This window comes from Cupressus sempervirens, chromosome 5 (genome assembly GCF_028749045.1).
Source record: "Cupressus sempervirens isolate cs-2001-9-10 chromosome 5, ASM2874904v1, whole genome shotgun sequence".
Classification (NCBI taxonomy): Eukaryota; Viridiplantae; Streptophyta; class Pinopsida; order Cupressales; family Cupressaceae; genus Cupressus; species Cupressus sempervirens.
The window spans coordinates 627,029,331-627,049,377 of record NC_143122.1 but is presented as its reverse complement, the minus strand read 5'-3'; the positions used below and the strand labels follow the sequence as shown (position 1 = coordinate 627,049,377).

The following is a 20,047-nucleotide window of genomic DNA, read 5'->3' as shown; positions in this document are numbered from 1 at the left end:
TTTAATACTCAAGCATCTCAGATTAATCTTTGCTATGTAAACAAAATTACAAGAATAAAAAGCATATGTCAATAATAAATAATGAGTGAGCAAATGGTAATCATTCCAACTAAGAGAACGATATAAAAATGTAGGACAGTGTGCCCTGCAAAACTCTCTCAATAACCAGCCCTTGAAATCAAAACACAACCACAAACAATGCCTAATTATGATTCAGCAATCATTAATTAATCAACTTGTCCTGTAAACTATGCCTACCAATGCAAAAATCAAAAAGTAGAACAAAGGTAGCATGTACCAGCAGGAAAAGGCTTCCGCTGGAAACAATTATGTTTGATAGATTTGACTTTATTTTTACATGGCATGCATAATACATTCACTTATAGTGCACATTGGATTACAGTCATCTTGCAGTTACGAGATTGGTTGATAAGAGGTGTACATCATGAACACCCTAGCCGGTATGGTTGATATGAAGTGTACAACATCATGATCAAAGACATTTCTCACCAATCCTAATCATTTCCATTCATCGTGGAAGAGGCAGCTGGTAAATTTGACTGCACCCTGTACCAAAAAGGGCAATCTTTGTACAACTGCCAATCATCCAGGATAATGGTTTTCCTGTGAGACTTGGGATACACCTGTACACTGTTAGATGATCTAGCTAAAATTAACAAATAACAAGTCTGAAACACAATATTCAAGTTATTCATCCAATTCTACAAGATGTGCTCTCTTTTCAGCAGCAATCTTCCTAATAAATATACCCCAGCGTAGGGCTGCTTTGAGTTTTAGCCATCCAACAACAGCTTTCCCAGAGCCACGAGTTCGATCTTCATTTAAGCCATAAGGTTGAGCTGGGGTAAAAGGAACATACTGAAAAGTATCATCTGCAACACCAACACCTCCAGCACCAATACTGAACATGCGTAGCAAATGTTGCATGTCTTCATTTTCTAACATTTCCAAACTCCTTGTGCGTATTTCTTCTTCAGAGAAATAGTCATCCACCTGGCCTCTATTATCTCTGTTATGTGACCAGTCTTCTACTCCATTTGTACTTCCTAGCTGCATAACTGTCCCCATGGAATAAGGAACAACAGTTGAGACTGTTGACTGTGGAGGCCCCAGCGCAAGACCCACCAAGGAATCTGGTGATGAAAGGGCATTCTGACATGGTGGTCCTGGTAATGCTACCTGGTTTGGTGGATTGTAAGAATGGTTCCCATAAGAAAGTTGGTTGGCGGTTGTCATTTGTAAAGGTTGACCTCCATATTTTGCAACTGATCTCTCACTGAAACCAGAATTTGTTGAGACACCTGCCAAATCTCAAGACATTTTAGCAGAACAAAAATTTCAGAAAACTTATGAAATAGTATGTGTAAATTCTAAATTTCAATGTAAAAAAAATTATATCACTTCATCTATGTCATCAGTTTTGTTGACCTACCACCTCCAGTCAACCCAGCATTAGCTGAAGCTTGAGCAGGTTGCATCCCAACTGGTTCAGAACTCCCTGAAGCTTGCTGGCTATAGGCATTAGCATATTGTATGGTGGGTAAGGAAGATTCTTGGCAAGAACTACTACCTTTCTTGTTTGACTTTAGATTAAGCAATGCCTTCCCATCATATTCTACAACAGACAGCCAGTTATCATATGCCTTCTTCACTAATGCATCAACAGAAACCTGTCACAACAACAGATGACATCATCATAAGTACATTCTATTCAATGTCCATGCATAAAACATGCTTCAATGTGCAAATAAAGATACCTTCTCAGAATCAGAGAGTGATTCAGCCGGATAATATTGCTGATTTGCAATAAGACCACTCAGTTCATAGACATTATTGAAGATAACCCCAACATTTTGTGTCTCGTCAGTGTAGTAGACATACAGTTTTCCACTAAGGACACAAGTTTTTGCATGCTCTACTGTACTCTCCCACATCTTGTTTGACATACCACTTCCAAGGATCTGCATCAAATCCAAAAAATATCAGCTACAGCAAGAGCAAATATTCAAATGACATTCACAACTAAATTGACAAATCAAGAACTTACATTTCGTAACTTCTGAGGATCTCTGACCACAAGCCTCAGAAAGTCTTCAACCGTGAAAATACCTGCTTTATTTAGTTTCTTGTGAAATGCTCCATCTTTTCCAATTTTATTTAATCTCCATACATCATCACTTAATGCTGGGGGATAGTGTTTCTTATACACTGAGAGCAAACCAAAATTTAAATCAATTAATGAAAAAAAAGATTCCAATTAATGCCTACCAGCTTTTATCTAACTAGCTACCCCTAAAATATTAACCATCAGAGATTAAAAGCATTTTTATTTACTCTATGTAATCTAAGCAAAAAAGAAAAAATTGAAGGCAAATAACTCACATTCACCCCTATGATCTTTAACAGTGAAGGCTTCTGTTTTAGCCTCACGAATACGGATGCCTTCACAGTAACCTGATGCAACTTTTAATCCGAGTCTGAACTTCCTGCTCCTTATCCAACTTGAATTATCAGTAAAGATCAATTCTCCAATAGTACCAACACCTTCCTTCAATGTAATTTGCAAATCACCATTCAGTAAAGGCCTCTTCCCGTCCCGCTCCTTGACTTCATGACTCTCAAAATCCTCTTGTGTCCAATCGTCTTCATTTTCATTGTTGAAGTCTCCTTCCAAGACTGTAATATCTAATTTTGCAGATGCCTCAGGCCCTGATGTAACAACCCGATTTGTGTCTGCGTCCAGCAAAACTACATGAATAGCAGCACCCTGCTCTCCCTCTACCCTTGCACCTGTGAAAAGAGGGAGTGATAATCTTGTCTTGAAATGCAGTTGCAGGTTTCTTCCATCAGGCCCTTCTATGCATTTTGGAGAAGCCCTGCATTCAGTTAATGCCATGGTAAATGTCAGCCCGAATGAACAAAATAATAATGAAAATATATGTACCATAATAATTCAGCAAAACAGAAAGTGCCTCAATAATTGCAAAATCAGTAAAAACAAAACACAAATTATTGACGAAATTTGGAACTCCATTTTCTCTGATCAACTGAAATAGATAGTAACTGTTTGGCCTCTGGACAAGCTGTAAATATCAGTTGTATCATGAGTTTCTAAGCATGATATGCAAAGCACCTGAAAAACATTAACATGGAATAATTTACAAGATCTCTTGTATTGAACAATATCTAACTAAATTATTGTATTGATGTTAGCCTACTCCCTCTGTTCCAGGAGAAAATGGGAAACCAAGGATCTCATACCAACGTCAGCTCTCATTTCTAGCTAATACAGCTCCATCAGAAGCTTAGTTATTACCTGCAGAAAATGTGGTCGTAAGGCAACAATGTAAATCCTCCCCAAACCTGACTCCCAAATCTGATAGCATGTATTCTGACAGCAGTTGCAGCACCATTCCTAGGAAATGAAAATACAGAGGAACCTAGCTAGAATTTTCCCAAGTGGCATATAGAATTGTAACTGCTAAGCCATTTGTTGCCCTCCTATTTATATATTAGTCAATAGTACCATTCTTTTTGACACTAAGTGGAAGTTATCAACTTAGTGAGCTAATCTAGCTTAGACATAGAATAGGAGGATAGCTCAAGCATGCATAGTATATTGGACCTCTCTGATCTTAAACAAAATTATCGCATGATAAAACTTCAAACATTGTTTTTACAGTTCTCATTGCAGTGCCTAACTGCTCATTTATTAATCTTTCCTCTAGCCTTTATAGTTCTCGGCCTATCATTGAAAACTAAAGCTCCCACCATAGCACATTTAATTCACTTCCACACTTAGTTCTAGAACTCTCTTAGTCCAGGTGAGTCCTAAGTACTCTTCAGGAACTCGCTTAGATCAATTGTAATTTTCAATTCATGGTACTTTTAAATGAAATTGTGCTCACAATCAGTTTGCTGGAATGTTCACCCAAAGTGGACTTCTCTAGGGTGTAAATGTCTCTTCTTTTAGTGTTGTACTCTCTGATTTCCTTACATTTCCTTGATAATTCATGCTTGATTAAGATCACAGATGTGTCCCCAGCATCTTTGGGGTATCCCCATTACAGAGACATTCTGAGGGCAGGGGGTGCCTATGGGACGTCCTGGAAACTTGGGGAGATCCCAGAGCGGGGTCATCTGGGCTTCATTAAAAAAAATGTGTCCACATGCAATCAGCTAAGCAGGTCGTGATCTTGACTCCTGCCTATAAATAGTATAATTTTCCTTTTTAGATAAAAAGTTGATTCCTTGACCTTTGCTCTAATATTTAGAATTGGTATGTGTTCAAAAAAGACCAGCCTAGATGTAGGCGATCAGATCCAGGTTAGTTATGAGATTGGTTGATATGTCCTGACCTGACTTGTGATTGTCCTATTGCTCACTGCCAAATATCAGTCAATCAAGTAACCCATAACAATAGGTGTTTTGGCTTTTTGAGAAAAAAGTTCAAAATTATTGATGTGTAAAATGGATTGGATGGGACCTTCTCAGAAGAGATAGTTGATCGTGGTAATGGCCCTGCATTTATACCTAAGATTAATTTTTACTTTTTTCTTTTTTCTTTTTAGCAATGGACCTAAGATTAATTTTTAGTTTTTTCTTTTTTCTTTTTAGCAATGGACATATATAGTTGTCAATGCATTTGCTTATGTTGGTGCCTGCTGCACTCACTTATTTTAAGTTTTCAAACTAGAATATATTATAGCAACAAAGAAATACAAACTCTCAAAAGAATAACAGAGAACACACAGAAATTATCCTGGGCAAAACCCTCCTTACCATGGGAAACAAAGGATCCCACCAAAAGATAGATCATTTTTTATTGTCGCAAGACAAATTACAGAATCTCTGCTCCCTTACAATGTCTTCACTACTCAATTGATCAGAGTTAATACTAAACAACAGAGTATTGCTGATAAGAAATCACGATACACAAATATATAGAATGTGACACTGCTATAAATGCATGAAACTTAGATAGAGCATGATAGCTGCTCATACATAGAGCAGAGATATATACACAATACTCAAGAAAACCAATGATTGGACTAACACGGTACAAGACTGCCCTCTAAGTAGACCACCCCATGATGGATGCGCAATGTGCCTGCCACTTGGGGCCAGGAGGGTGAGTGTCAGCTCTTGGGCTTAGATAGAAGGAATTTCGGGCCCCCTATTGCAATTTCCTTTCCAACCTCTAAAATGATTGATTGTTGGAGAAATCGTAACTCATAACAGGATGATAAGGAGACATGAATAGGGAGGGCAGACACAAGCACCCTACTAGGTAGAACACCCCATGCTAGATGTTCAACATTTGTGCCACTTGGAGCCAAGAGGGAGTGTTCACTCTTGGGTTTAATTTGAGGATTTCTTTGGGCCAACCTATCATGCTCCCTTGTTCAAACCCTAAAGATTGAATACCAAAACTGAATAAGGTGACCTAAATAAGAGGGCAGAAACAAGAATCCCTAGGTAGATGACCAAATGATGGATGTCCAATGTGTCTACCACTGGGCTCAAGAGGGTGTGTCTCCGCTCTTGGGCTTAATATGAGGATTTCTTGGGCCAACCTATCATGCTCACTCATTAAAACCTTATTGATTTGATTAAAGTGACCAATCCTACAAGGTAGACCACCCATGATAGATGTCCAATGTGACTAGCACTTAGGCCAAGGGGTATGATATATCCACTCTTGTGCTTAGTGTGAGGATTGCTTTGAGGCAACCTATCGTGCTCCCTCATTCAAAACCTATTGCAATAAATGGAAATGTGCTATGACTTATCTAATATATTTGATGATCATAAATATTTGTACTCATGTGTGATAACTAACCCCGATGAGAATAGATCTTATGAATTATATTTCAAGTATTATCTATGGTTGCAAGATTTCAACCAAATTTATCTCCGTAAAAATGTTTTATTGGTAGATTTATAATTCTAAATATACCCTGCTCTTTATTGCACTTGTGATACTAACACAAGATTTAAGATCATCGCAAAAAGGGGACATTACATACCAAGCTGATTAGGAACAACTAAAAAATGAAGATTAGGTCTCAATGTGAGTATGAGAACAAAGAGACAAGCCTTTGATCCATCAGACTTGAAAGACTTGTAATATACCCAAGCATATCGAAAGTACCATTATCATAGGGTATACAATATGCATGTGCAAGGGGGTTTTAAATATGCCATCAGGCTTTTGGTCCATTCATGTCTTTCATACCTTCATCCCTTTTTGGCATATTTCCTTCACCTCCTCGACATCCAAACCTCACCAATGTCTTTGTAAAACGATTGTCTTAAGTATTTTAAACATTTAGAGTTTTGCTTTCCTCTATCCCATCATCCCTCATTATTTCATGTTTTTGACCTCTCGAACCTCCTCATCATTCCATTCCTCTCTGGCAAGTAGTATAGGTTCTTCCTAGCCCCGAATGTTGTAAACTTTGTCAAATGCCCCAAGTATCCTAATGCAATTGCAGTTTTAGCTTTCCCTTTTCCCTCATTTATTCTTATCTTAATCCTAGTTTTCCTTACATACTTGTAACCCACAATTTTTGTATTTTTTTGCTATTGATGGATTATTGAGATATATCTTGCTCCCATCCAAAGCTTATTGTTCAATGGTTCAATGCCTTGTCAAGGTTTCAACGACCATGTTGGTGATTTGGTCCAACTAGTATGCATTTAAGCAATGGGCCAATTGCCTAATGCCTAACATATTGCTCGTTATGCTACACCCTTAATATTGGTGTATATAAAGTTATGAATAGTCAACTTGTAGCTATCTTAATCCTTAATTAAGTCATGTTATCATTATTATATTATTATTTAGGTAGGTAGGTCGGCCTAGGTATTATGTAGGGTTGTGTCTATTCAGCCTCAGCATAATTAGGTATATATAGGAGGTTGCGAGTCTTATTTCAACATCATATTGTGAAGTGTGTTCTCATTGGAGATATTTAGAGATTGCCCCCTTGAAGTGGCCTATTACTCTCAATTATTATCAATTATTTATAGAATATTTCATATTATCTCTTCCATTGTGCAAGTTATTTCATTACAAGTGGTATCAGATTTCAGCGAATAACTTTCATTACAAGTTATTCCATTGTGCAAGTTATTTCATTACAAGAACATAACTTTCAGATTTCAGCGAATTTTTTAAAGATTTTTAAAGGGTCTTTTAAGACCATATTAAATAAGCTATAGTCAAAATTTCAGAGGAATTGGAGCAAATTATTGCAGAATTACCATTTCTACAAAGTTTATTGAGATCTACATATCTCTCACATCCTATCCAATTGGAGTATAACTTAAATTGGGTTTTTGAATACATAGTAGAGGAGCCTCCATTTTAAAGCTTGGAGAAATTGAAGCAAAAATAAGCAAGTTATTGCAAAATTTGGAAAATTCGCTCTCAAGGCAGCAAGTTTGCTATTTTTTTGCATTTTTACGAGTAAGGGTATCTTTGCCCTAGTAAGTTACAGTAAAAATAAATTAAAAATCAGAGAATTTAGTAATTTACATTTCATTTGTGTGATTTATTTCAAAAATATTGGTTTCCATCATGACGGGGCCTCCAGCAAGAGGCAAAAAGAATATTACCACACCGGGGAAATCAGCTGATAAGGATTGGGGAACAACAGAGGATAGTAATCCCAATGAGGAAATAAGTAAGTTCAAGGAAGAGGTTAAGAGTGATATGTGTGACCTACGAAAAGATATATCAGATATACGAAGCATGTTAAGTGCCTATATGAATGAACCAAGGAAGAAGTTCTCAAGCAATCAAGGTGAAACCTTCGAGTCAACTAATAATGACACAAATTTTAAGACTCCTATGAGATCTAGGAATTTTTTTCTAAAGGTGGATATGTGCAAGTTTGATGGCAAGGATCCTCTAACATGGATAAACCAAATGGAGAATTTTTTTAAAGTACATCAAACCCCATATGGACAAAAGGTCACACAATAGCTTCCTTATATCTAGAACCAAAGCAATTCATTTGGTATCGTTGGCTTTGTACTCATCGGAGGAAAAAGGGTCCCACTGTATCATGGTCAATTTTTATAGAAGAACTCCAAGCACAATATAGCAATAGTGCGACAGACAACTTCTTTAGCCAACTTGCTTAGCTTCAACAAACAGGATCAGTTAAGGATTATATTCAAAAATTTCAAAATCTATTCTTAAGAGTGGATACAATTACAGACGAGAACTTGAATGATTTATTCTTGGGTGGCCTCAAGGATCACATTCAACATGAGGTACGCATGTTTAGTCCTAGCTCAATAAATGAGTCTTTTATATTGGCATGCAAGGTAGAGGAGAAGTTCATGAATCCTAGAAAGCAAGGGGCTAATGTGACAAGAGAAAGAGGATATTCAACACCTTCTCTTCCTCAACCTACTACGTTGACTCCACAACAAATTGAGGAGAAAAGAGCAAAAGGGTTGTGTTTCAATTGTGATAGCAAATATAGTCAAGGACATAAATGTAGTGAAAAGAAATTGTTCTATATTGAAGGTTATATGTTCTATATTTCAAAAGCGCAGTGAATGTGTTATTGTTGGTACAACAAAGAATAATAATGCTCATCTCTCCATTTATTATTTACAGCCACTCTTTTGTCAGGGCACCACCTTTGTGCCACAATTTCAATGGATTTTGTGGCTGATTTCACTCAAACCCATGAATCATTGATGTCAACATATGAGGAATGTCTGCAGAGAGCACCAATTGCTTTAGGGTTTATTGTACTCACAAATATGGTTTCTTGTGTAGTAAGGCACTGTAACACTCTGCACCCCTCCCTATAGCAAGTATATCTACATTGGTTGCCATTTTTTGATGGGATATCAAAGGATAACATTTTAAACTAAGGAGAAGCAATTGCAAATCTAGCAATTCATTTTCCAATTTGGGTTATTAGTTTTTTGGCATTGCAACAATCTAGGCTCACCTCAAACTTGAAATAAACACTTGTCAACTTCAAAACTTGAATGGTTAAAGACAAAATCAGCCTTCCTTGGTCAGCCCGAAGTTTGTATCTTCCTTACAAAGCCTTTGTAAGGCAATTGTCAACATAATAAAAGAAATGTATGGTTATGCTCAGGGAATACTAATTAAACTTAATTTTTTGCAATTATTTATTTATTTTTTTAAATGTATATGTTGAGCCCAACTTGCTATTACATTCTAAACATAATAGTCTTTTATGAAGCCTTGACTAAGATATCACCTACCTTTTCGTTATTAAATGGTTGACTGATTTCGATTTCAAAGGCTTCACCTAGCTTTTCGTTATTAAATGGTTGAATGATTTCAAAGGCTTGTGACCTAGTTGGATAAAGCTAACATAAATAGCTTTCTCTCCATCATCCTCAACACATTCAAAATACATCATTATCGACATCTTTTCAATTTTGTTTGTTTGTGTGTTTCAATTGCCATGTCTAAATGTATGTAATATTTTCAGGGATATTATAAAGCACACTCATTAATACTTATCTGGCATATTATCTATTTAATAAAGGCTTAAATTTGAGACTCCTAAAACAACGTATAGTCATGAGATGACAATCATAAACGGGAGTGCATTATGCAATGGGTGCGGATTGAGCAGAAGTAAGTGTTTTGTTTTTGTAATGTTACATAATGCAACACCTTTGGGAAACCACCCTTGGTCATAGAACCAAAAGCAAATGAGAGTTTACCCAGCTCGCCAATTGGTCCATAGTTGGACAATCTGAACATAGGTCTGTGATAATCCTTCTAAGTTTGAATACCCTGGAGCTTGGGGATTTGGGATTTACAAAATAGATAACCAAAATGAAGCATGCAGTATGCAGTATGCGTGAGCGAGTGCTTCTATTGCTCTGCTTCTTTATCAATGGCAATTGAAGGTTGACAACTCTATTTTACAATCAGCTGTTTTCCAGTTTCAAATAATGTCTCAATTTCACTGATGTTAACTAAGTATGCAGGTTTGTGCATAGTTCGAGCAATGTAATAGGTGTCCTCAAGGCACTCATAAAGATGCAAAACTTCCTCATTGATTTGTTTATACTTATTTTCAAATCTGATTCACCACTTGAACAAGATTTCTCTTCTACAATCACTGCCTCTCAAAGCATACAAACCATCCATCAAACACTGACTAATACATCTATTAAGACCTTTGTACTCCCAATCATGTATTGTATTGACTTCTTCAGGCCAGGCTCACATCCCAAATACCATGTTTAGCTGCAACAAGCTTTCAACTTACATAGACAGCACATTCATTAGACATAATGAATGTTGTACAGCATTTGGAATCCTATCTTCTTTGATTTCATTGTTTTTTTAATTTGATCTTCCTCCAGCTTCTTTTGATGGCACTATTTCTTGCACCCATCCCACTTTAATATTTTGTTCATGTAATTTTTTTTAGCATCTCTCATTCTTAGTTGTTCAGCAAGATTTCCAATTACTCCCATTTTGCAAATCCAGTACCTGCTAAAGGGTACTTATCTTTTTCCTCTCTATTTCAACTATTTCTGCTAAATCTCAATTTAGATCAGTCCCTGTCATTATGATCTTTTGGACCAAATTTAGCATTCCAGACTTGTGCTGTTTAATTTACAAATTCATTGATTTACAACAAATTTGTGCATTTTGACACAATTGTGGCATTGTTGGTCCTCTACCACCACTGCTGCTATATTTTGCAGTAACTTTGCATTTACTGATTGTTGTGCCCTTCCCTAGATGAATCAATTTTCTATTTTATTACTTTTCAGCTATGCTACCAGTTGATCAGGTATTTCCCCCAGATCTGCAGCTGGCTCAGATCGGATTCAGATTCTAGACCAATTCGTTTTCCGTATACATCTATGATGAACCTGAGTGAGAAATCACCAGATCGGATGACATCTGATAGACTGTACAGTGAACCCAGTAGTTTCACCTCCTTTCTTCTTTAAAGTATTTCGTGAGGCTTGTCTACACCTGGTATTCTGCTCCACAATAATTTAGTCTGTTCTCCAACTATGGTCTATTCCATCCTTGGTCTGGCTCTCTTTGCAATACTTCATGCTGTCTGTCTGCATACTAGTCCAGCACTCCTATTTCTTACATTGGGTACAAACTATCAGGTTCTGATCCTTCCTGTCAACCACTGTCTCTTCTACTTCTTGCTCTGGCTCTGCTTGCAATACTTCAAGTAACATTTGGTTCCAAATTGGATGTAGCAACCACTGTCTCTTCTACTCCTTTCTCTGTCTCTCTTTCCAATACTTCAATGCTTTATCTGCAAGGACAGTGTACAATGTCTGTTTCTGAAAATAGTATTTGGATGGTGTGCAATATCTGTTTCAGCAAAACAGAATTTGACTGGTATTAACAAATGCGTGTTTTTTCTTAAACAACCCTACAAATCACTTTTTTCTCATATGTACTGCTTGGTTTTCCGCCTCTTATTGCCACTTCCTTGACCCTTGAAAACTTTCTTCATTCAGCTATGTCAGTTTCATTAGCAAGAAAAAGATATAAAAGCAATGATCAAACAGCTATGACTATAACTAATTATAAACGATACAATAGATTGATATAGCTTGATGATTTAGTAACTAGAGATGAGTCCTTGTAAATATGAAGTTCTTAAGAAACCAATAACCTAGCTCAACTAGAACATGCTTGGCAGCATTAACTACTTAATCTGCTTAAAGCTCAAGAATTCCATCTTGAAACAATAGTTTGAAATTTTTAGTGGATATATTCACTGTGCTTCACAGGGTACTATAATAATAAATCAAACAAGGTAATGTGTTATGCATGAATTGCTCATGAAAATAACTGGCAAGAGTGTATAAAAACAAAATTGGGATGCAGATGGACTAATAGCTTCATAACATAATCAAACAGAACAGTAATATATATAACATATTTATTAATGGCTTTGGGTTATATCCCCATGGGCAATAAACTCAGACTACTACAACAAAACTACTATACAAACTTGTCCCAACGATTAAGGCTTAAAAGCCAAGCATGAGCCATGCCACAGAATCCAATACAAGCCTAGTATTAGGTATGGGTATCATCTGAGAGCTAAAATGTCAAGATTGCTACATATACAATGAATATGAAATTTCAACAAAAAAGCATGAAGGTACGGAATTATGCCTATGTACAGAAATTTTAATATTTAACAGATTCCAATGTTTGTATTATAATCCTTCATCAGAAAGGAACAGTAAACTGCAATAAAATTTCATGACAAAAAATGTATGAATGCTTATTCAAAATCTACACACCTGTTGGCAAGTTTGGCTGGTGCTAACTTTGCTAAGGCACGTTCAACCTCTTCACTAACCTGTTCAGTACAACTGAGAATCAAAAACAAAATGTGGAAAACAACTGAGCAAAAGAAAGTTTGAAGCATGTCTGCTGCAATCATGAACATTGAAAACTTTCCTATGCATTCAATCATGCAAGATTTCTTATGCATTGTCAAAATTAAGATAAATTGTAGGTATGACCAATCCTTGAGCTATTTCTTGTGAATCATCCTTCACAAGTACATGAAGTTTTAAGCATCTGATAAATAAAGTAAGAAAATGGATGCCAATCATTATAGCTAGCAGTTAAATATTGCCATGGTGACCCAAAATCTTGGCAAATTTAATCAGTTATTGAATTGTTAAGTAATTGTTATGAACTTTAATTCATTAAATAAACAGCATTTGATATGATTATAAAGACAAACAATTCAAACACAGGATAAAATATCAATAATCATCCAACACAAACTCTAAAGAAAGCTAATATTCTTCGGCATTTTAACATAGCTAGTCAATCCATAATAATTTCTTGTTCTATGTTTATGTTGGCACTTTAAAGGAAGGGAAAATGGAAAGTGGTCTTGATTTCCATGTCTCTGTCACTACATAGTTGTAACTTGTGATCATCATTTAAGTTTGCTCAAGGAACGAGTATTCCAACAATTACTTTTCTTGTTGTGTTACCACCCATAAAACTTTCCAACCATGCCTACATATTTATTCACAAATTTATTCACAAACAAAAAGCAAGCTTATATGCAAATCATCTTTTACTAATTATTTTTCCATCCTCTGATAATTCAGTAGCATGAATGACGTAATAAATCATAACCAATCATTCTCAAGAGTTTACAACACGGGTAGAGTGACCCATGTTAAAAGCTTAAAAAGCGATTGCACTTATTTTCCAAACATAATTTATATCCTCTAAGAGTCCCTCAATGCTATTTTCCTTATAATATTGTCTTTCATCAGGCAATATTCTCAACCATATCTCCATTGTCTTAGGTTTAGATTTTAAACTGAACATGGAGAATTAGTTATCACCTCCTACATTACCATCAAAAAAAAATGAATTAAGCCAACAAACAACCAGCAATAGATCCATCCCTTAAATTGATCAATTCATGATGTTCCCTTTTTGAGATAGGATTTAATAATAATAATGAACTATAAAAGAAAAAAAACAAATTTTAAATTAAATATATAAAATATAAAATAATAAGATTAAAATAAAATAGTTAAATTTAATAAAGTTGGTGAAGGGTCAAAAGGCATGACATGAAAAGCTGTCACTCCTCAAACATGAAATATAAAAAGGGAGAAAAGAACTTCATTTGAAAGCGGGGGAGAGGGAAAAAGAGTAAAGGGAAGCTGTGAAGCAAAGGAAGAATTAATAGAAAAGAAAGAAAAATGAGAAGAAAATAAGGAAGTGACTCCTTCAAAGGGCAAAGGTTATGAAGGGTTGTGACATTTCAAGAAGGTTGTGATTATAAAGGTTCGCGACTCTTTCAATGAGGGACAATTATGAAGGGTTGTGACTCTTTCAAATGGCATAAATGACAATGGGTTGTGACTCTCAAAAGGTTGAAAATCATGGAAGGTCATGACCTTTGCAAGGGCAGCCATGATAAAGAGATGCGACTCTCCCCCGCAATGGAAGAAATAAAGGGGAGACTGTTTCACTTGGGGAGAACATACAAGGGAGAGCAATCTGGGGAATAATATATTATTCTCAATGGCAACAACGAAAAGAGGTGACTCATTTCTAATGAAAGATTGTGACCCTTTCACCACCATAGTGTAAAGGAGATTTGACTCCAAGCGAAAAAAGGAGCAAAAATAAAAGATTATTATTCAGATTTTGAGAGCAGACTAAGCAGAAGAGCTCGGTTTGATAAAGGAGATCGATCTAAGAGATCAACCTAATATAAAAAATCAGACTTCAGATATTTATATGGCTTGATTCATCCTCTTGGGGTAATAATTACATCTTCAACTAATTTTTTGCCACTGTTTCATTTTGGATTTGTGATTTTAAGGCAAAGTATAAGATGATCCCAAAATAGGGCATTACAACAGTAGGAATATATTTTGATTTCTCTTTGATATAAAGGTTACTAGGCAGATTCCAAAATTTTGAGAAGCGTATCTCTTCTCTAACGAATCACAAGGATTCTACAGGGGATGGCTCTCAATAAACACTTGAGGCTCCTCTCCCAGAAAAAGAGGAGACTGGTTCCAGTCCATGCTTAAATTTCTTCTCTGCTTTGAAGTTCTGTTGAGTTTTCTTTAATGTTGGTTGGGATGGGTAGGGTGTTTGGTTTCTGGTTATTTTTTCAGTTCATAGCTCGATATATTTCTCTAGGTTCCTTTACTGGTTGAATTTTCTTAGTTTTATTCAAGATTTTGCTTTTCTACATCTTGTTGGGTATTTTGCGATCTACAAAAATGACAAGAAGGAGAACCAAATATGCATTGCATAATCATGTAGAGAACTAAATAAGAACAATAATTTGCATAAGCATTAGCATTTAAGGAACAATAAAATGAGGTTATACAATTTTGAGATGCCAGCTATCTAAAAACTTAAATGAGGAAATTGCAGCTGCATACTTTGATCTCAGATGGGAATGCCCTCATGCTAATATAACGCTTCCAATATAGAGGATAAGTAATAACTAGATATTAAGCATGAAGAATTGACAGTGAGTATGAAGAAGATAGCTTACATCAAAATGTCTCAAGACTTCTGCACAAAAATTTTATGAAATCAAATTAGAAATCTAGAAATTAGTGAAGAAACCCTGCAGCCAAAAAAATAGAAATGTGGAACTGGCATGAAAAAGGTTGTGGACATCGTGATTTCCTACAGAAACAAGAAATCTCATTCTCTGAAAATTTAAAAACAATTCAATCTGTGTAAATTTGAAGCAGGACATTTACATAGGAGAACCTACACTTCTCAACAATGACAGCAACCAGATTCAGCTATGAAAAAGGTAACATTGGCAAGAGAAACAGCGTGCAATCAAATTACAGTAATTTGAGCTCCTCTGACCTTGAGCATTTGCATAGTTCAATAATTAGCTGAATATCACAGAATTAAAAGAAATCACTTGGGGTTAAAATAACTTTCTAACAAGGTGCAGATATACCAATTAAGGTCTATTATATCCATGAAAAGCATGGACACTGCTATTGACCTCATGGCTCAAAGAGATCTCCCATCCCACTCTAACATATGTTAGCCATATAGTTTCTCGGGGCAACTACCAACATTATCCTGAGATAATACTTTTTTCAGCAGAACTCTCATTCCATTAGTACCAGTATGAACTCAGCTATAGAATCATTGTTGTCTGAATGACGGAATTTCAGTATAAATTTCCTGGAAAATCATTCCCAAGCACAGTAAGATGAAAAAGAACAGTATAGCAAAAAAATGAGGGATGAAACACAGTGTGTTTCCGCCGAAACATTAAATGCAATACCTAAACAAACAGCCACTTTTCCAGGATCAACTGCATCATCAGTCCCAAAAGCCAGAAATCCACCTTTTAAACATCCTGGACTAACTGGGTTGGGGGATCTAAATGATGGAATTTAACAAGAGTATAGTTCAACTAAATATATTTAGGTGCAGTATAATGTTTATTACTAAGGTTTGTGAATTATGGGAACATAATGATATTTTCTGTACACATGATAGAAGCAATTTCTGAGTTTGGAATTGATGAATTGAGACCATCTGTTAACTGCCAGTAACTTTTGGTGTGGTGCAGTGTAGTTATGATTATGTTATTATGGATAAGTATTCAAAACAAATGGATGTCATTGAAGAGAGAACTGTGTATTTCCCTGCCATGTGAGATTATGTGAGTTTTTATTTATAAACATGTCCAATACAGAGAGCATGCATGTGAGATCACTCTGGCAAAGCGGTATCTCCATTTCCAGCTACAGAAAAGATTTCGTCATCATAATGTAACATCCTCCAAAGGCAAAATTGTAGTGCAATAATTAAATTTATTATTATTGGAGAAGGCAGATCAAAAGAAGTTGAAATAGCCCAAGCAAGTGTATTTTTTATGTCTTTCAATGGTAGCTTGAAGTGCAATATGTGCTAGTTCTGGTGTTTTTCTTAAATTTCAACACTGCTATGCGAGTTTTAGGTGATATAATGGGATCAATATCCATCTAACCTTTAATAACTGAATTAAGGAATGTGCTTTTCCACATTGGCCTAATTCAGCTCATGGTTATTCCTCTGTTAACACCTCAATAGCATCGTATAAATAACCAAAACCTCTCATTTTTCAGTTTTCATAAATTTAACAGTAACCTTAAGCCCTGATAACAACTAAATTTGCAAACTTTTCTCCTAATACAAACAGAAGGCTTCTTACCACCCTCCGAAGTATTGGTTCCAAGGATGAGCAGAGTTTTTGCAAACTGTCCACTTTTAGAGCTTCCACTATAACACTGACAAAACAGTTCCCACATAAGAAAGCACGTCAGAGCATTGAAACATAAACATTATTCATTTTCTTAGCTAGAAACCACAAAGTACCTTAACCCATAGGAATAATTGTGAAATGCCTAGAAATACGAATACGAAAACATTGTCCGGTGGTTTTCCCTGGTCTAAAATTAACCTGAGTTATAAATGCAAGGTACAAGCCCTACAGAGACTAAATTTAAGTCTCCCTCAACAAAAATGGGATAGAAGGACTTGGTGTTAACAGCCAGGAGACTAAAACAATGATTTACATCTTAGAGAAACCATTAGCAAGAACCTAACAATAGCTCGGAAAAAAAGAGAAGCAACAGATTAAAAACCCATATTTAGCAAAAATGAAAAAGTTTATCCCTAGGGCAAATGAATAAAAAAACGATTAGAACTACAAGACCAGGAACGTCGCAAGCTGATCAAGCACAAAAAAGGCCTAGCACAAGCAAATAAAACATAGGCATGCTACTAACAGTGTTTCAGGAAAGACTTTAACCAACCATTAATGCATCAGACAAACAAATGACATCCAAAAAAACTCCATTTAGTGCAGAGAAGGCAATTAATTTAGCGAAGCCGTTACTGAGGACAAGTGAACACAAATACTAACTAGAAAACTAAAACTAGAAAAGTTTCAAGGTGATTCAGCACAGCCATAACCTAGCACAGACTTAAAAAATCGTTTTTTCACGAAACACACGCAAAAAGCTACCTTGCAAGCTGAGGCACTTTCTGGCGCTTCTCCTCTGGTCGGACTTCATCATTCCCGTCGTTTTCCAACGGGCGCTTCTCTCTCATCGTAACAAACCCCGAACAAGAAAAAAAAGCTACAAACTAAAGCTTCAAACTTCTCTTCTCTATAAAACCCTCCGATCTACAAATCCAGCAGCGTCGAGCATGGACAAACCCTACACTGCCCTTCCAGAGAGCACTTCCCTAATTTCCACGTACAAATCGCGATCTCAAAATACTCGTGCCAAAATATGCCACAAACTTAGCCCCAAACTAAGTTTGAAAAGCTGCAGTATACGCAGCAGGAGGGTTTCCCGGGATCGATAAGACGGCCGTCATGGCCGAACCTCGAACTCTGAATGGTTGATCTACACGTTACCAATCTATAAACTCCCTTCTCAGTCAATCTCTCCTATTAACAATTTCAGACAATAATTTCAGTCTACTGACGGCGTAGACCAGGTCTTTTAATTTATTTTACATATTTATAATTTTCTATACTCTGCATCCACTGAGCAGCGTAATTCAGTCGAGCATTTGCGACCGTCGATAGGCGTCAACTTGCACGGATTTTAACGACTTCTTTATTGTTGAACTTCCCTGGATATTGCGTGTAACATTAGACGGCTGAGATTGAGCGTCTGATTTCAACGTGGCGATTTCGACGGGTGAGATTTGTTGTGATCCATTTCTTTCCGTGCTGGACCACGTGTTGTCTGAACACGGTCTGAATGTAAAATAGATTGCCGCTTTCTTTTTTAATTTTATCCTTTTTAAAAAGCAACTAATCTGAGACACTGGTAAAAACATAGAAGCAATTTCATACGGAAATCATATCTTTTTATGGGGTTATGCATACCATGTGGGTCAATATTCTTTTATTATTATTATTAATTATGTATTGTAGTTTAATGGTAATTGTGATTATTTGCTATTTTTCTTAGTGCGAAGCCCGCATTGAGGTGTTAAGAGGTAAATTATTATTCTAATGCGATCTAACCATTTTTCCATAAAACCACTTTTCTAATGGGTTCTAACAATCTTTTCAGTAAACTACTTTCTTAATAAGGTCTAAAAATTTCTTAGGTGTACACCACTTTCTTAATAGAGTCTATCAATCTCTTTGGTGTAAACCACTCCTCTAATAAGGTCTAACAATCTCTTTGGTGTAAACCACTTCCTCAATGGAATCTAACAATCTCTTTCATGTAAATTACTCGTATTTTGGTGTGTAACGATCTCTTTGGTCTAAACCACTTTTTTTATGGGGTCTAAAAAATCTTGGCATTTTTTTTTTAAAGAAAAATATGTTTTTCTTGTGTTAGTTTAGGTTAATTATATGTGTTCAATTAAGTAAGTGTAAGTAAATAATGATGCAATGTGTCAAGTTCGAGCCAAAAGTTTATTATATTTTAAGTATTTTACAATTGCAATATGATTGTTTATATTCTATTTACTAGAGTAATATTTTTATAAGCCTTTAAAAACTTGATAGACTGTAAAAAACTTGATAAGCCCTAATTAATAATTTAGTGTGAACAACATGCACAACTTGGCTATGAATACAAGACCCTATAGAATATGCACAGTATTGGAATGGATAGATAGATGATGAAAAGAACTAGTCTTTATTAAAGACAATAGTGTAGGACATAAACTTTTGGTGGAAAAACTATTGTTGATGCACCGCTCCGTCAATGAATTCTGAGATAGAAACTTTTTCTGAAATAATGCAAAATCAATATATGGTTAAATTGTACAGTCTTCAGAATAATTTGGAAAAAGAAATTCTTGATCAATTTATTTACAAAGTTGAATTTAAACTAATTTCATAGTATCTTCATAACAATTATGTTGTTAGCTAAGTTAATAGTGGTTTTGTTTTCTAAGAGCATTTTCCTGTCACATTGTATTAAGTTATTTTAGAAAAAACTAAAGATTGTCATCTTAAATGTTTATTTTGATTGATTTAAGCCTTCTTTTCTCAAAAGTTTTCCTACACAAATGAACCCCAGTTTTCATTTTATGTAAACAGAAATATCTATTACACATACAAAATGTCTATAGAATGAAGGCTCTCAAATTTTGATACTAATTACAAACCTTGATGAAGGTAGATGTATATTTAATTAGCAAAGCATATTGAGGTAGTTAGAAGAAACCAAAATGTTGTTTCCTAAACTATGCAAGAGTTATTATAAGATATTATACATATCTTAATGTAAACATTAAGTTACAATTGAGATAAATTAAAATGTAATAATGGCTTTTACATTACTATTAACATAAATACGGCAGTTTTCTAATAGATTGTATATGGTCAATTTTATGTAAGTTCATATAATCTGCCTTTCCTGTCAAAAAGTATATTATTAGCTATAAAGCATTAATTCTATAAACTATATTGTAATAATTATAAATAATAAAATGATTTTG

The 20,047-nt window shown here is 35.4% G+C and overlaps 1 protein-coding gene across 1 annotated transcript; it reads right to left on the bottom strand.

The window, feature by feature from the left end:
- Positions 1 to 288: 288 nt before the first annotated feature.
- Positions 289 to 18,071, bottom strand: LOC149557460 (calmodulin-binding protein 60 D-like). Its single transcript, XM_089832116.1, has 8 exons — positions 17,592 to 18,071; positions 16,776 to 16,851; positions 12,340 to 12,398; positions 2,404 to 2,897; positions 2,069 to 2,229; positions 1,779 to 1,982; positions 1,454 to 1,691; positions 289 to 1,322 (listed from the first exon to the last, which is right to left on the bottom strand). Exons 1-8 carry the CDS (start codon positions 17,675 to 17,677, stop codon positions 709 to 711), a joined length of 1,932 nt encoding a protein of 643 aa, XP_089688242.1. The 5' UTR covers positions 17,678 to 18,071; the 3' UTR covers positions 289 to 708.
- Positions 18,072 to 20,047: the final 1,976 nt, after the last annotated feature.